The 17,919-nt window shown below is 53.5% G+C and overlaps 1 protein-coding gene across 9 annotated transcripts in view; it reads left to right on the top strand.

The window, feature by feature from the left end:
- The window catches only part of SMARCC1 (SWI/SNF related BAF chromatin remodeling complex subunit C1), a 170,607-nt gene extending 156,992 nt beyond the window's left edge, over positions 1-13,615 (top strand). For 7 of the 9 annotated variants that reach the window (XM_073230539.1, XM_073230538.1, XM_073230535.1 and 4 more), the window contains 3 exons: positions 2,987-3,200; positions 9,222-9,398; positions 11,407-13,615. In XM_073230539.1, the coding sequence (XP_073086640.1) occupies positions 2,987-3,200; positions 9,222-9,398; positions 11,407-11,498 (483 nt within the window). In that variant the 3' untranslated portion in view covers positions 11,499-13,615. Of the gene's footprint in view, positions 1-2,986; positions 3,201-9,221; positions 9,399-10,883; positions 11,169-11,406 lie in introns of those variants that run through there. The other 2 variants (XM_073230533.1, XM_073230536.1) reach the window with 2 other exon arrangements.
- The last annotated feature ends 4,304 nt before the right edge of the window (positions 13,616-17,919 follow it).

Raw genomic sequence — 17,919 nt, 5'->3', positions numbered from 1 at the left:
GCTGTGTTCAGGTTCTGCCTGGACTCGGTTGCTTTATACTCACACAGTGCAGGCGTGCAGGGGGGCAGGCAGCGTTTGAATGGGGGAGGCTGTGTCTCTGGAGCCAGGGCTACAAGCAGCTTTGTCTGAAACTGGGCTCCCTAGAGCCAAATTGGAGCCATGGAAGAACGTGAACAGATTTAATTAACACCTTATTTGTGTGACTAATTTACACTGTGTGGTTTAGCTATTGTAACTTTATCCATAGTCCTAGGAAATGGAAAAAGAGAAGAAAATTAAGGTATCTGTGGCATTTAACTTGGGCAGTTTTTAGTATGTTGTTTTTTTCACTACAAAGATGATGTGTGATGAAAAAGTATTCAATGATAAAGTAATAAATAAGTTAGAAACTCTCTCCTACCCTCAATTTCATTCGTAGGAACAAATCACTGTTAATAGTCTGGTCTTCAAGAACATTTTCAGTGTGTGTATGACAGGTTATACATGGACAGAAAAGTTTTTGAAATACAAGTGGGATCATGTTATAAACATTGTCACCGTATTTTTTGTAGTATATCTCTGACATAACTGTACATCAGAAAGAGTACTTGAATGTCCTGATACACACATACATAGTTCCCTAGGACCGAATTCCAGGGGTAGGGTCGGTCACTTGGCCATTAGTTGAGTGCATTTAAAATGTGCTCAGTCCTGTCAGACTCTCCTCGGAAGCTCCCAGTCCACATCCCTTCTGATGGCCACAGAGGTGAGTGCAGCCCTGTTGGATTTAGTGACAGTGAAGGGTCTGTGGCCTGAGAGGGCCAGGATGTGACCGTCAGCTCTGCTGCCTGTGCCCAGGGAGAAGTGGCCTCCCTCAGGGAACCTTTCACCCCCACATCAGAGTGGAACCTACACTCGGCTCTTTTAATTATGCTAATGACTGTTTTAATTATCTCTTATATTATGAAATGACAAATGAAGCTCAGGACAAAATAGTGTAAGTGAAATTAATTCACTTGTAGGCAAGGAAAATTGGGAAATTTTTGTTTCCAAAGTTAATTCTTTGATACTGAGCTCAGCTCCCAAAGAAAGGCTGGTTTGGTAAAAGCCAGTGAGACTGGTAAGGCAGAGACTCAAATCTCCTTAGGGAAAGAGTGACGGTGAGCTGCTTTATAAAGCACGTCTTGCCCTGAATTTTGTAGTTCCTACATGACTGCACAGCTTCATCCAGGTGGTCCCGGCCAGTAGTAGCTCAACAAGAACACAGGTAGGAGGCCCTTTGCTGGCAGCCTCTTAAGTCTGACCTCAGCAAAGCCCTAAAATCCCTGGAGTGAATGGTTAGAAGAAAGCCAGACCTGGGAGCCCCACTCAGAAACTTCAGGTTCCTCTCATCTGTCTGCCCTCTCTGCACATTAGTTCATTGAGGGTTCTTCTGCTGTTTACTTCTACAGCTCTCTGCTCGTCAGGCAGATGGGGCAGGCCGGCTCTGCCTCCTTGGTCACCCTCCCTAGAGCTCACAGAGCCTCTGCCCATCTGTTGGCACCGTGGTAGCATGCACCAAGCCTCCCCTCCCTGGAGGCCGCGAGCCGGCTGGCTTGACACCCATGCACCTCCTCCTCCCTGCCCCGCTCTGGGCCCAGGGCCTGTCTTCCTGCCTGCCAGCCAGCCACAGACGTCCCCTAGCTGCTGCTTCTGACAACCAGTGGGGACTTCGGCCCGAGCAGCTCTCTGCTAAGAGCCCACATAGCCCGTCTGCTTTTGCTAATGAGAGGATGTAGCAGTATTTACCTTAGAGCTGGTTGCTTCTGGAAGCCAAAATGCTCTATTTCCTTAACCTAGTAAATGCCTTGGAATAGTGCTATTTAACAGAAATAAAGTGTGAGCCGTATGTGTAGTTTAAAATTTTCTAGTAGCCACATTTTAAAAGTAGATGAAATTGCAATAATTTTAATTTAATCCAACATATACAAAATACTGCTTCAGCATGTAATCAATATGAAAAATTATTTTCTTTCATAAAAGTCTCCAAATTGCATGTGTAGTTCACAACAGTCTCTGTGTAAATGAGCCACATTTCTAGTGCTCAGTGGCCTGTTGTGTCTGTGGGCAGCACAGGTCTGGAAAATGCCTCCTAGTGGTTCAGATTTTTCTGTTGACAGTGGCTGAATAGAACATGATTGAAGAGAAACAGATCGATGGGCCCTGCTTTGGGGCTTCATGCTCTTGCTTCCAGAAATCTGGATTTATATTTTCCTTCATGTCAAAGTTGATTTTTCAGCCCTGAATTCAGTTGATTTTGATACCATTTGAGATGGGTTCTATTCTTTGAACTATTGTGAGGCATATGGTTCCTGAATTTCCTGGCACATAAAATAACTTACTCCTCTCTATTTTAATTTGGGTCCAGAAAAACTATCTTGAATATTTAAATGCTTATATCCTTCAAACCAAGATTCATGCAGATTTATATTTTGCCATCTAAAATACAGTGTGAATGTGTCATCCCGTATGATTTTGGGTACTTGAGAGCTAAAATTTACAGTGGCACTGCCACTGTCCACAAAGAAAAGTGTGTATCTTTGCAGCTGAGGCCACGTGCCCTGACCCACAGCATTTAACCTGCCCGTGGCATCACATTCCAGATAGTGACCCAAGATCACATCCAAGAGGAGCGTGCACAGGGGAGGCCAGGTGGCTGTTAAAGGGACAGGAGAGGCCTGTTTAACTGGGAGCCTGAGGCAGTCGTGGAAACTGCCGCACAGCGAGGGGAACATGTGTCCTGCGTGGGCCCAGAGAACAGTGGCCAGATTGCACAAAGGGCCACCAGCCAGGGAAGGCCAGCCCTATGATTAATGCCGAGAAAGCTTTGACCTCAGTGCCTTGGGGAAATGTGCACTCACGGAACAGCGCCGTCCTTGGGTGTTCGGGCAGCCTGGTGGACGTGTCCTGAGTGTGATCCGTGTGTGGGAGCCGCTCATGGTGTCATTTCTCGTCCCCTTTCCTACAGCTAGAGCAGCAGAGGCAGCAGTTACTCACGGAACGTCAGAACTTCCACATGGAGCAGCTGAAATACGCTGAGCTGCGGGCTCGACAGCAGATGGAGCAGCAGCACGGGCAGACCCCTCAGCAGGTGCATCAGCACTCGGGGCCGCCCGGCGTGATGCCACCCCCCTACCCTCTGCTGCACCACCAGATGCCACCGCCTCACCCCCCCCAGCCAGGTAAGGGGATGGCTCTGCTCACAGGTGAGGCTGGGGACCAGCTGCACCATTGGCGGTTTCTGACTCGACCATTCAGAAGGCGCCTTGTCCAGGAAATCAGAAGCAAGTAGGAGCTGGTTCTGCAGCCACCGGCACACATGCCTGCCGCACTCCCCGGGTCCTCTGGGCAGGACGCCTCCCAGTGGCCCGTACATCTCAGAGCACCTGAAAAAGTCATCCTTGGATCGTTTGTTTTTATTTTTATTTTTTACCTTGCAGAAGTTTTGAAGGGTAAACACACAAAAAGAATAGTATAGTGAACTTTGAGGACCCAGTTTCAACAACTACTGTTGCCTAAGTTCTAGAAAAGTTAACGTGCTATAGCATTTCAGTTAGAAGCTGAGGATCGTCACCAGGTCAGTCATCTAGCTTTTGGTATTTGGCTGAAATTTGTGGTGTGTGAAGGAAGAGGAAACGTGCCTAGGGAGAGGCAGCAAGGTCGGAAGAGAAGTGAGAAGAAGGTCAGATAAATTCGTCAATGGGAGCTCAATTTGTCCAGCTCTCAGATTTTTAGAGCTCATATGATTGTATAGATCACATGTAACCTTTTCTCCATAGAACTGGGCTGCAGGTAATGCTAGAGCGCATTAGAATACCAGCTCGCTGTCATGAGTCTGCTAGGCTGTCAGGTGTATGGGCTGGGCACCGGTGGCTCCTGTGAACTGACAGCTGTGCCTTCTGTGTGGTTTGTGCCTCTGCACTCGGTTCATTCACACGTGTGTATTTCGGACAGGGTACTGTCTGCGGGCCGCTCTCTTCCGCGGCTCTGTGTGTTCCTGCTCCTAACTGCCTGGAAACTCCAGCTTTTTATAGTTGTTCCTGTCTCTGAAATAGTGTCCAAGGTGACTTGTTCCTACCAAACAAGAGAACAAAGGATTATCCATGTTTATGAAACACAGAGGGTACGGCATGCTTCTGGTGCGATTGGTGGGCACGTGGAAATGAGGTGGCCATGTCCGTCTTTATACTAGCCTTTGCTTTTGCTCATTTTTATGAAATATACAGCATTGCGTTTCACTTCTCATGTAAGCTGTGCTACAGTGTGATTTCACGAGGTGATTCCCCCAAAGCCTTACTTGTTCTTCCTGGAAGACTGCCACCCAGGTGGCACAAGATGAATGCCCACAATAGCAGCCACCTCTCGTCACACCCTGGGCCATGGGGTCCAGGAAGGAGAGGGCCTCGTTGGTGGCTGCTGCTCTTGGACGTGTCCTGGTGGTGCTGCTGACCAAGCAAGGAGGGCACCTCTCTTCTTGGGGTCTCCTGGGAGGTGAGGTGCCAGCACTCCGGGGCACTAGCACATGTCTAAAGGAAGATCACCCATTGGTGAGCTGAGTCAAAAGCAAATGGTGAAGATCTAGTACATAAGACAGTGTGGACTCTGCTTTCCCTGGGCAGTCTCAAGGTCATGCCTTGTGGATCTGGAATGATCTGCCTTTGTTGGCAGCAGGGGGATTGCCTTTGTGTATGGAAAGCAGAGGTAAAAGTACATCTTACTATTAATAGTGTAAGACTTTTTAGAAGTACCTAAAAAAATCAGAATAGAAATTGATCTGACTCGAGAAGTCAGGCATGGCAGACATGACATTTTCATGATATGATTAGAACATTTTGCATCATAGTGAAATACTGGTTGTTAAAGGAAATTTCAGCCAAGTCATTAGGTACTTGGCCTTCAAGCCCACGAGTTAGACCCACTTACATGGCCCTGCCCATGGGAAATAGTGTCAGGGAAAGATTACAGTTAGTCTCACTTCTCAGTGCACCCCGGGCTCACAGCGCACACTGGAGAGGCAGAAGAAGGGCCCGTCAGTCAGTTAAGTCTTTATCATGTGAGGGGCCTTGGGTCTTGCTTACGTCCTGTGATAACATCCTGTCACGCAGCTCCCCGGAGAGGCAGGCCACCCTCACCAAGAGAAGAGCAAGGGCCCAGTCCCCGCCGGACGAGGGCCCTGTGGCAGGTGCCCCCGAAGCTGGGGAGCCACTGAGGGGAGGCTGGGCTACCCACTCTTGGCCTGATTGTGTTACTGTTCGGTGGGGCACTCAGCCAGAGGATGTGCTGTGGACGTTGCAAACCGAGCAATGAACGTGCTCAAGGCTGGACATTCACAGGTTTCCTTTCCTCCTGTCAGATTCTTTTCCCACTTGCCTCCCGTTCCCATCCCAAAGAATAGAAATAAAATCCTTGAATAATATTCTACTAGGCATGTTGAGCATAACATTTTAGTAACAAAATCTGAGAGTGTGAGGGGTTTTTCCAGTAGGCTAAAACTAATTTTAGCAAACCTTTCCATTTTTCAATCTTCAGATAACCTGTTTAAAAAAAAAGATAAGCTTGTCTGTAGGTCACACCCCACCGGTTCATGCTTTGATGGTGCCACTTTGAAGCCTTGTCTCCCTTCCTGTCTGTCTGTCTCTCTTCCACCCCTTTCACCGTCTCTGGTAGGAAAGAAATGCCTGATATTTTTGTCAGGGAAGGCACACACACACCCTTCATTTTGTTCAGTAAGGAAGAAACATGTGCCTAGGATTGAAGTATACACCTTGGGTTTTTTTCTTGCGTATATTAAGTGCTTTCACATGAGTGATTTCATCTGCGCACAGTGTGGTAGGAGAACTGGATTCGGAGTCAGGAGGTCTGGGTCTGGCCCGCTTAGCGGTTCTGTGGCCGTGAAGAAGCCCTACTCCCCTGAGAGAGTGCTCGCTCTGCCTCACCGCATGCTGGAGGGGCCAGCGCCGTGGTGAGGCCCCGGAGCTCATGACCAGTCTCCCCGGGCAGACGGAAGGCGGGTCAGCAGAGGTGCGCAGCTGTCAGCTTACACTGTGCAGCCTCAGGACATGGGCTCAGAGCCCTGAGGGCCCCTCTGCTCACGGTCGGGCCGTGCACAGCGCCACACTGCTTCCGGCCGGAGCACCCGGGCGCTCCCTGAGGAGGCTGCACACAGGCATGCCTGCCGCTCAGCCAGCGGTCGGGCAGCCCACACCTCTCGGTAGGTGGAAGCGTGGACCCCCCGCCCACCATACTGCTGAAGGCGAGAGGGCTGAGGCTGAACTGCCACGTGACCTGCCTCGGGCAGCACGCCCCTGCCCAGCTCTACCCCCCAGCTTGCAGAGCTCTCCTGGCTCCTCATAAAGGAGGCGTCACCACCTGTCAGTTTCAGGGGAGAGACCCGAGAAGGGCCGGCAGAAGGCCTTCCCAGCCTGCTCAAGGCCTGTTTGCGCTGGGCTGGTATGCAGCCTGTACCCACTGACAGACAGGCTTTTCCCTCCAGGTAGACTTGTGGAGGTGTGGGCCACCTGCCTTCCCGTCACACCGCTGCATGACCAGCAGAGGGTCACCAGCTGGGGTTGTGGGGGAGTGTGAAGCAGATCCCTGCTCTTCCTGTGGCCCGGTGGGGGGTGGGGGTGGAGCAACAGGGCCTCCAAATGGGCTGGGAGAGGCTCCTTCAGGCCAGCAGTGCCTCCTCGACAGCCTTTCGGAGGATGGTGCTGATTCTTAGAAAAGGGAGGCCTGGGTTGTGCGCCTTGTCTCTGCCCCAGGGTGTTCCGCTCCAGGCTGCCTGTGCGAGGCTTTCCCAGCGCAGAGCCTTCCTCCACCTGCCCCTCACTGCCCCCGCCCAGGCCCCACGGGTTCTCTCCCTCTGTGCTCTCTCCCCCGCTCCCAGGTTCCTCCCGTTACCACCCCTGCCTCCTGCCCGCACACATCCTGCTTCTCTGCCAAAGTTCCTTTTCTCTGTGCTGGGACCCGACTCCTGGTCCCTTAAAGCTTTCCGTCACACACATGGGTCCCGTGCCCTCCGTTCTCCACGACCTTCCGCTGAGTCCCCTGTAGCCTCACTGTTCCGTCCCCCGCCCTGCTGAGTGCACGACTCACGCAGCCTCCGTGCTTGAAGCATGTCAGTCAGATAAAGCTGCACAGCTGGGCTGTGACCCAAGCACGTCTTCCACCTCACAGAGCCTGTGCCTCTCCATGAAATGCAGCTTCCTCGGGGGTTGGCCAGCATGCAAATGTCACATGGAAGTGACTCGGACACAGGGGCAGCGTTCACATTGCGATCTTGCGTGGCTGACTCAGCGAGGCCCTGTGCATAGGGTGGTGTGCCGAGGCCGCCCCTGCTCCTCTGCCTCGCTCGTAGGTGTTCACAAGCTTGTCTTGATCCACTGGGGGCAGCAGTTTCTTGGGCTCACCCTTTGCGTTGCCTTCCCTCAGGGTGCCTGTCACCCATGTGTGTGCCCCACCCTTCAATGCTGAGGGCCCTGTGCACTGCCTGTGGCCCTCCCTGGACTGGCAGGTCCTCGCACACTGGCCAGCTTTGCCCTAGCGCCATCTTGGCGCAGGTACCATCTCAGAGGGTAGCTAAGGTGTGTGTGTTGGCGGGGAGCTGTCCATCCTGCGTCAGGTGATCGCATTACTGATCACAGAGGTTGGCCCGAGGCTGCTGTCCTGTTTGCCTAGGGGCATAATGTTGTGTATGATGCCTTTAAAAATGTCCCCCCAAAACAGCGGGCCGCTTGTACACCTGAGTCATGTGCATCCATGGGGTTGTCCTTATTGATACCCTTGTAGTGCAGACTCCTCCCCCTGGGTCTTGGTCTGGGGAACAGACACTGGAAGGAGATGGTGTGTGGCCTGAGACTCTTGAGCCTTTCTGAGCACCTTCTGACAGATTTCCTGGGCATCTATAGCTGCTCTGTGTGTCTTACCAAGAGGCCCTTCTCCCCACATTTCCAGGACTATACCTCAAGCATTCTTGATTCCAGCTGTCTCAGAACTGTGTCTAGAAACCTATATTCAGTTTCACGCCTTGACCTCACATAGATATTAAAGTTACTAGATTCTTTAAAAGAAAAAGCTGCATAGATTCTGTTTTCTTAGTCTGTAAAGAATATTAAGTTGCCCTTATGTTGGAGCTTCAGCCTTAGTTTATGCCCTGTTCTCCTTTGAGCTCTTTAAAACCAAGCCAAACAGCCAACCACTGAGCTTAAGAACCGTCCTATCTAGTGCAGGCCTGGCACTTTACAGCCTGGGGCCAAATCTGTCTCATCTCCTGTTTCTGTATGGACCATGGGCTAATAATAGTTTTTACAGCTTAAGTGGTTGGGGGAACTCATAAGATGGAGGTTTATGTCATGTGAAATGTTGTGAAATTCACATTCCAGAGCCCATAAGCAACATTTACTAGGACACAGCCACACCGGTTTGCCTTATCACATAGGACTGTCTGCAGCCACATGGCAGAGTTGAGTGGTGGTGCTGAGGGTTCTAAGCAGTGTGAACCTGTGCACAAGAAGCATTTTACTGTCTTATGGCTCGTTCATAAATTTCAAAATAGGAGGAGAAGAGGCTGGCTGGCTAGTTCTTGGCGGGGGCAGGCATCATAGCAAGGGTCACAGCAGAGTCTTTGTGAACAGGACTTGGGGGCTCCAGTCAGGATCCATGCTTATTGGGGATCTGCTCTTAAGAATCTGTTCTTCATTTCTTGGTGGTGGCCATGACCCCCTCAGACATACCTCCCCACAAAGGCTGTGTGGCTTTCAGCCTCGGCTGAGCCGGGGTCCCTCCCCTGTGCGGTGAGTTGCTATTGGAGTCCCCCTCTCTGTTCCATGTGTGCAGCACTTTGTACCCGTGGGAAGATACCTGCCAGCCTGCTGTTTACCCAACTAACCAGAATGGCCGCTTGCTTACAGGGCACCTGTTTTGTCCTCACACCTGCAGACCTGCCTGTGCTGGGGCCTAGGGTGGCCGTTCACTCCACAGACCTGCCCCACTATCCTCCTCCTCCAGAGTTGAAAATTAATTCAAAAATTAGAAGATACAGAGCTTATCACAGATCATTGCCATGGGCACTTGATGTCCTTCAGAGGACCGGGCCTCACCCTTTGCGTCGCCTTCCCTCACGGCGCCTGGGCTCGGCAGTCTGAGTCCTGAGTTCTCTTCCTCTTGCCGGCATGCTCACCTTCGTACTTTGGATTCCCCCACAGGCCAGATGCCCGGCCCAGGGCCCATGATGTCTGGGCAGCCCTTGCCAGGCCGCATGGTTCCCACTGTTGCAGCCAACATCCACCCCACTGGGAGCATCCCTACACCTCCTGGGATGCCGCCACTGCCAGGAAACATCCTGGGGCCCCGGGGACCCCTCACAGCACCTAATGGCATGTGTAAGTACACGGTGGAGCTGCATTCTCCCAGGCCCCTGGGAGGGCTGCCGGTGGGGGAGGGAGGCTTGGCACTGTCCACTCTGGGGTCCCATGGGCAGTGCGGCCTGTACTGGGGCCCAGAAGTCGGGTTTGTGTCCAGGACTCTTCAGTACTCCTGGCGGGCGGCTACACACAGGCTCTGGTGCCACGGCATTCGTCTGCAGGCCTGCCAGAAGGACTCTGGTTTCCCGCTGCCAGCTGAGCCTGTCCGGTCTGAGTCTTGGTAGGCATGCGGAGTTCCTGGTTTTCCCTACAGGAACGTTTTGTAGATAGAGGGTTCAAAACTGGTGGGTATAAAGAAAAGAACAGAAATGGGTTTAGGGCAGGACCAACCCTAACGGGTTTAGGTTTCTTGTAGCCACTCTGCTGAGGTGAAAGAAGGAGTGTGCAGGGGCTATGCTGACACAGAAAGGCGGTCACAGCAGGCTCAGTGGAGAAGGCACAGCTGTGGCCAAGCAGTGTCTGCCCGACAGCGTGTGCACAGCCAGGTCGTCTCTGGCCCCCAGAGTGTGGCTTCAGGGTTCTGGCCTGCCCATTAGTCCCAGACCTTCCCCATGAGAGTGATCCTGAAATGACTCTGGGCTCATTTAGAAGTCCTAGTGTGTGCCAAGGGGCTCGCCTCTGTTCACAGTGGAGCTAGGGCTCTTAGGGACGCCTGGCCTCCGGGAGCTTCAGCTGGCAGATCCGAGAAATTCACCAGTGGAGAATAAGTAGAAGAAAATTTAGCAACAGCTCCATGAAACTGTGAAGTGCACTGTAGGGCCCTGGTGGACTTCCAGGGCCCAGAGGCAGGCTGCACAGACAGGCATGTGTCCTGTCCATCTGGACCTCGGGGGCTGGGACAGAGTGGGTGCACAGGAGAAAGACCAAGGTTGAGCTGGTGTATAACATCCCCACAACAGAAGAAAGTGGTTGAGTCATGGTCAGCAGTTAGAGAATAGTGCTCTCTCTTCTTTGGCAGGAAAATGCTTGCCTTACCCCCTTACGGGCACCCAGACATGCCAGCTTGCGGTCCCTGGCACAGGGATGGCATCAGGGGTCTTTACCACTGTCCCAAACCGCTGACCCTGTGGCCTGTGCCTGCAGGGATCCATCCTGAGGGGCCCTTGGGAGCACCTGTCACAGGGGAGGGTTCCAGACGTTCTGCACACCAGCGGGGCTCACATTTCCGGCAGCCTCAGCGTTCCCATGAGAGAGGAGGCTGGGGTCTGGCCATGGGCTCCAGGGTCCTCCATGGTTTGGTGGACCCCGGGGTGGGGGGCTGTGAGCCGACTGGTAAGCAGGCTGCACTGTGATTAGTCTGTTTCATGTGTTTTCATTTCTGGCAAAATCAAGAGATTTAAAAAAACCTGGATCAAATGATCACTAGGGCTCCTTTGTACGCCATGGCAGCTGATGCCAAAATAGGCAAGCGCCCCAGACACTCATACTAACTGTTCCCTTCAGGACCTGACCTAGTTTTGGCCAAAAATCCGAGGACTGCAGTTCAGGAGCTGTGGGGCCTCCCAGGACTGTCCAGCTTGTCAGCAGCTGCCTCGAGTGAAGCTCTCTGGCCTTGGTGGAGAGAGTTAATCAGCACGAAGTCACTGACAATCTGTTCTGTGCCCAGCTAGGCCAGGCGCTGAAAGAGAAGAGGACTGAGCTTGCCCAGGAAGGCGCTTATCGTTTAACTGAAGAAATAAAATTAGCAGAGAGAACCTCATAACACAATAAAAGCAAAATATAACTTAAGTTCTGAAAAGGTCTGGAGTGATTCTTGGAAGGGGTGGGCCTTGCTCAGGGGCGGGACAGTCCCCCCACCCCCACCCCCAGCCACCTGGATGGGGAGGCGCATGAACCACGACCTGACCTGGTTCTGACAGGCCGGCTGGCCTGGCTGCTTCCCGCGTCGCCATGTTTCTCTGAGGGGCGTGTCCCCGAGCCCCTTGGGTTTCCAGCAGTGACAAGTTGCTCTTGGATGTGTTTTCAGATCCCCCGCCGCAGCCGCCGCCGCCTCCACCCCCTGCAGATGGAGTCCCTCCGCCTCCTGCTCCGGGCCCAGCAGCCTCGGCCGCGCCCTAGCCGGGGAGATGCAGGGAACATCCGTGCCCAGCACCGCCAGCTGGAGTGGGGATGGCAAGACGTCCTTGGGTTTCCTCCAGGACCTTTCTTCTCATGGCCCCAGCACGCCTCCTGTACCTCCCAGCCCTCTCACCACCCCCCGTACTCCGCACCTCTGTCAGGTCCTCCACAAACACTCAGAGGGAAGCCTGCAGGCACAGTGTGCCCTGGTCGTCCTAAGAATCACAGCACTGCATCTCCCGCCCGCCCACAGGCCCTGTCAGCATTAGCCTGCTGTGCCCTGTTTCTGCTGTCTTGAAGTTTCCCCCTTGTCTTACGCTTCTGGGGATAAATACCATAATCTTTCATTTTTGTGGGGTGGGAGTCATTACTGCTTTAAAGGAGAGCATTCTAAGTTAATAGGAACTAAGAAATGGTGGTGGGCAGAGGGACAGCCAGAGGGGACACACCATAGGCCTTCTAAGTGACCTCATTCTTAGCGGAGCTGAGAGTGGTGCTGATGACATTTCATAAGACCCGCCACACACGGGTGCACCGAAACTAACAGAGACAGAGAGAGGTGCCCCGTTGCTCTTACAACCCAAGGGAGGACTGCAGGCCTCCCTGCTGCCTGGCAGAACGAACCCCGTTAGGACCTGGCAGGGGAGAGCATGGGCCCCCTGGGTCTGGTTTCCTATGCAGGTGGGTGTTTTGTTTCTCTGAGGTCTTGGATTTGGGGATGGACTCCTTGGTTCCCAAGACTAGCCAAGGACGTCTAGGGCAATGGCCACCGATGAATCCAGCCCACTGCTCACTGCTTTGTGTGTATTCTTTTTTCTTCCTCTTTAAAAAATATTCAAAATGAAAGAAAAAAAAAGGGTAGATAGTGTTAAACATTTCTTAGCTCGTTTTGGAACTTGGTTAGAATGGCTGGGGGTGCAGGTCCCCAAACTACCTCTTGCAGTAGCCAGGGTGAGTTGAGTCTGGTGAAGCGGTACCTTGGTTTGAGATGGGACTGGAGAAGTGGGGCTTCCCCGGGGAGAAGGGAAGCTGCCCCCTGCTTCTGAGATCTCACTCCAGCCACCACAGGGTTGTCAGGGAGGTGCACAGGCAGACGCACTCAGCAATCAGAGCGTCACATGTTAAGGGCTGGGGTGCCCAGACTGGGTGGGTTGGGGGGTCAGAATGCATTCCGGAAGAAGAGCCACGAAAATGCCTTAATTTGAGCCACTTCCTTTGCACCCCTGCTGATGAGTGGCAGAGAGTTCCTGGCTGCTGCTCTTGCCCTCCCCCCCCTCCCCCGTGGGTGGGGAAAGGTGTCCTTGTGGAGCCTGGCACTTCACACTCACAAGTGATGGTTTCTTTTAGGGTGCAGAGTGGGACACCTTTGGGTATCTTTCTATATATTCTATAAAGCTTTATTGGGGGGGGGTTGTAAAACACCTTAGAACTTTTTTCTTTAATATCAGCAAAAAAAATAAAAACCATAACTAAGATTTGCCTTTCAAACCCTCAGGAGTTACTTGTAACCAAGTGGCCTGGCCACCTCCAGGACCCTGAAACCAAGGAGACCTTGTCCTTTGTGTGTTTGCTCTGGACTCTTGGAGAAGAAACGAGCTGTTCCCATTACAGTTTAGTTCCAATGCATTTGCCTCCTAGAAAGACCCCAGCGCCTTTCGGTAGTGGCCAGGGTTTTCCTAGTTCCCATCAGCCTTGGCAAAAAAGAGACTCATTCCCGAACACTTACCTTCCTCCCCGGGGTCTTAGAAGGACATGGAATTCTGGTTCATACTGTGGTCCCTCGTAACCTCAGGTCTTTAAAGTGATCACTTAAAAATTTAAAAGGTCCAGGTGGAAATATTTTTACTATGCTGGTAATGATTCTACAGAATACCCGAATTCTTAACACTGTTACATTTCAGAACAAGTGGCAACTTTTTCTTTTCATGTTTTACATCTGGTTTTGTTTTTGTAATACAGCCACCCAATTTTGTGAGGGGCTAATAATATGTGGTTTTTGTACAAACGTGTTTCTCATGTTATTTTGGAAAAATGGAGTTTGGGGAGATGGGAGGAAATTGATGAAGAAGGCCTGGTCTCCCTCCTTTTCAGTGAATAAATGAAACATCTTTCCTGGATTCTAGTCCCATTTCTGCATTCGTACACCAGTCTGCTCACCTGTTCTGGAAAGGGCCTAAATGTGCAGCTGCACCTGGTCCTGGTCAGCAGTTACTCGGGGCTTCCTGGAGGACTGGCCACCTTCACAACGTGTCTGTGGATCATGCCTTACCTCTGATCTATTTCCAGCACAAAGAAAGGAGTTGTCCGGAGAGGGTGGCCGGCATCCAGGCACCTCACGAGATGATGATGTTTGGTGAGCTAGAGAGTGTTTCAGGATGCAGTTCAGACAGCCCCAAGCTAAAGGCGGGCCTTGAGGAGAGATGGTTCAGGAAGTACATGTAAGGACAGGCATTGCGCTCCCAGGTGCAGACGCCGTGCAGAGGGCCATTGCCTTGGGGTGCGCAGGACCCGGTGCAGGACAGGAGGTGGGTCTGCTTGCCCTGCGGGGGAGTTGCCCTCACACAAGTGAGCTGGGCTTCTGTGCACTGCGACCTGCTCCGGCTCTTCCCTCCAGTGAAGTGCAGGAGCGGCCGGGGTTCCCGTCCCAAGGATTCCTGTGCCCAGGGGTGAAGAGGAGTCAATCTCTGATCCGAACTCACCAAAGACCGGTTAATAAACGTATGGATTCTTCTTGGAGCAAAAGAGGACATGACGACCGACCAGGCTTCCACGGGTCCCTCAGAGCCTTAGAGCGGCTCCCCCAAATGCATTAAGCACAGCACTTTCCAACTAGAGCACAGGTCAGGATCATCCCCCAGGACTGTTCGCATACAACCCTCTGAGTTGATCCAGTGGGTCTGGGTTGAGTTCTTAAAGTGTGTTTTTAGCAGATTCAGGGCGTCCTGGTGTATCTGGTCGGGGGGCCACACCCTTGGAGCACCACTGGTTGAGAAAGTCATATGGCACAACAGCAAGATGTCTGCGGTTCTGGCGGTTCCATCATTCCAGTAAGTACTGGAGGGCCTACTGCGTGCTGAGCGTTTGCCCTTGCATGAGATGAAGCCGTAATTAGGGATGAGGTAGGCAAGACCTCTGAACTCCAGGCCACTGACATTGTGGGGTGGGGGATGCCAGAACATAAGTAGGCAACAAATAGGATTGTTTCAGAGTGCCACATGGGATGAAAAAGCAGCAGTGTAATCAGGAGCTTCCTGGGGGGGCGGCATGTGCAGTATGAAAAGGACGTTCTTCCATGATTTCCATCGTGATGTTTGTGGTGACCTGAGGTTTCAGGAAACTGAATCATCAGCCTCTCCTGGGGACACATGCCAGTCCTGAGAAAACCTCCTCTCCCTCGACCCATGACTTTAACATTAAGCCCTCCTCTGTTCCCAGAGCGTGGCTGTCCAGGTGCTCCTGGTGGAGGGCCATCTTCCCCGGACACTGGTGGCCTGGGTCCTGTCAATGCATTCTCCCCATCTGAGGCGAGCATCCTTCAGGATGGGGAGCCCAGGTACCTCCTCAGAGGAAGTTGGCATTGCCCACCTTCAGGCCCAGGACCCTTAGGGTTGGGTCTCTGTTAACACCCCCCCCCCCAAGAACTCTGTTCCCCTGTGGCTCATGTTTAGGCCTGCTGCCGCTCTTGTTAGGAAGCACCTTTGAGCCCATCGTCCCTGAAACAACAGACCAGACTGCCCCACCCAAAGGGTGTGGTGAATCAGCCTTTTAGGTTCCGAAACTGTTTGGAGCCAGCAGCTCTGGGACCACCCCACCCTTTTCTGACCCTCATGGGGCTGTGGCGGGGAGCCTTGTCTGGGCCCCTCCTTGCTCCTAGCCGGCCATCCTTCCTCTCTACTGCCTGCAGAGGCCTTTCCAGGCTCGCCCAAACCATGGAGAGGAGCCAAGTGACCCACTGGCAGCTGCCTTAGCACCACCTACCTTTAGGGTGCAGCACTTGCAGGTCTCAGCACAACAGCCAAGCCTGGATACAGAGCAGACACCACCTCCGGACAGCCAGGACAAATCCTCTCGCTGTGGTTCTGTAGCAGTCTGCCACCTACGGTGTCCTGGCCACCAAGTCTAGGAGGGGTTAGGAAGCCGTGTGGCGCTTAGGTGGTAAGCCCTGTGCACAGGCTGACAGGCTGTGACGGGTTTGGCCCGGGGTCTTGCCGATCTCCCACGGCCATCCAAACTGGCATTCCTTGTCCCACTCTGCCCATTCTTCAGTAGCCCTGGAAGCAGCAGGACTCGGGCCATTAACCTAGTTGCTCCACACCTGAGGCCGACTGTTGGCTTCTGCAGTGTGGCTTTGTCCCTGCTGACTTGGCTTCGGGTCATGAAATCCAGGGACCTTTCCAATCTTGTGGCAGATCCACTGCCCACACAAGGTAACAGTCTCCAGATCATGAAGACTTTTTCTAGGGTGAGAGCTCTTGTGGAACAGACTAGAGCTCCCCAAGGTGAGGAGATGGTGGTCGGCACAAAGGACTCAGGACACCCCTTGGCTCTCCCCTTCTTCCTGATAACATGCAAGAAGGTGCATTTCCCAGCATCCGTCACCAAAAACGGTCACTGCTGACAGACTGCCCTGCAGCCCAGGCTGTCTACTCAGCACTGGCAGGAGAGAGGCTGTGCTACATGCTTTCTGACAGATGGGAGGACAGGAGTCCGGACTCAACTGCTGCGTAGCCTTCTTTCACGAGCTCGTAGCATGGATTCATTGACTCAAATGCACAGGTGGAAGTGGGGCTTTGTGGGGATAGCAAGGGCTTCAGTTTTGCCAAGTGAGGCCCCACCTGTACACACTGATTCCTCTTCTGAAATTGAGAAGCTGAAATGGAAAGGTTTGAAATCAAGATCCTCTCACCACTTAATTAGCACGGTCTGTGTCACTGCAAATTTGGAGAATTTGTAGATACTTGTAGTATGGTTGTGAAGCATAAGGCAAACTAGATGGAGCACTAGGAAAACTCGAAACTCACCAAACGCTAGTGGTCACTACTGAGGAAAGCCAGGCCCCTGCTGCTTCCTGAAGTGTCCCCCTAGCCATGAGAGCCGGAGCAGTTCCTGCCCCGGACAGCAGCCCCCTGCTCACCCAGAGGCTGTGCCTGGGATGCAGGCTGCAGCCACGGGAATGTGCGTCGTGCTGGAGGCAGGCTGCCAAACCCGGCAGGAACCTTTGAGGCATGCAGAAGCCCTTGCCTCCCCAAGCTTCCTGGGGCCCAGCTGCACCAGACATGACTGTGGGGATATGGGTGTGTACTCTGACGGAGGTCAATGTCCTTCTGTCCAGTTCCCATATCTATCTGCCCCTCCTGAGCCTACCCCAGCCCTTGTGCCCAGAAAAAGTATTGCATTCACTTTACACTGTGGTCACCACTTTCGTAAGTCCGAACCTCAGATTACTCAGTCTCCCTGGTCACACACAGCTGAGGCCAAATCCTGCTCCTTCATGACACTCCACTACCTAGGCGAGCTGCTCCCACCCTGTGGAGATGCCACCCGGTCAGCTTGTGCTGTGCTCACGCCTGAAACCGCGGACAAGGTCTGTCAGGGAGAATGGGGTGAACCTGAATGGCCCAGATTAAACCCAGGAGGACGGAAGTGGTACCAGAGTTTGTCATGCCATATGCTTGCTGTACTTAATTCAAAAATTGAGCTTAAAAGAATGTGGGTATTTGACAAAATATATCAAGGTGAGAAACCAGTTGACATAGGTGATTTAAAAGGTGGGAGAGGGCCTCATCCAGACCTTTCCTGTGAAAGACCCAGGGGTGGTCGTCCTGCCCTCAACGTCCGAGGCCCACCCGTGCCCCTCCTTCCCCCCCGACTGGCGGACGGTGGAGGTAGGCACGTCACCAGCACCGTTCCCCGCCCGCCGCCGCCCGGGGTCAGGGAGACTCAGGCCTGGGAAGCTCCCCGGGGCCGCTGCCGGCCCTCTGCTCAGAGCAGCTGCCCCTGCGGCTGGTGCAACCGTCCGCAGAGCCGCGCAGCCCGGGAAAGACGCAGGCATGTGCATGAGGCCGCGGCCGGGGCGGCCGGGCGCCGTGCCTCGGTGCCGTCCTGCGGCCCTGCAGTCCCGGGGGGGATCGCGGTGGGCACGACGAGACGGGGCCGAGAGGGTCTCGGCGCTCGGGCAGCCTGAGGGGCCTCGGGGGCCGGCCCTGGCCTGGCGGGCAGCCCCGCAGGCGGGCCCGCGCTCCTCCCGCTCACCCTGGAGCGCCCTAAGGCAGCACCTCAAACGCCCAGAGGCCGCGTCTCCTGGGGCTGCGGCCCCCGGTGCGGCCATGCGGGCCAGTAACAGATCAGGCCGTAGACAGGCGCTTCGGTGGCAACGTGCGTGCCGCGCCGCGACTCGCCAGCGGGCCGGGGACGCGCGCGG

This window comes from Manis javanica, chromosome 3, assembly GCF_040802235.1.
Source record: "Manis javanica isolate MJ-LG chromosome 3, MJ_LKY, whole genome shotgun sequence".
NCBI lineage: Eukaryota > Metazoa > Chordata > Mammalia > Pholidota > Manidae > Manis > Manis javanica.
The sequence above is the reverse complement of the archived record's forward strand: the minus strand, read 5'-3'. Positions and strand labels throughout refer to the sequence as shown.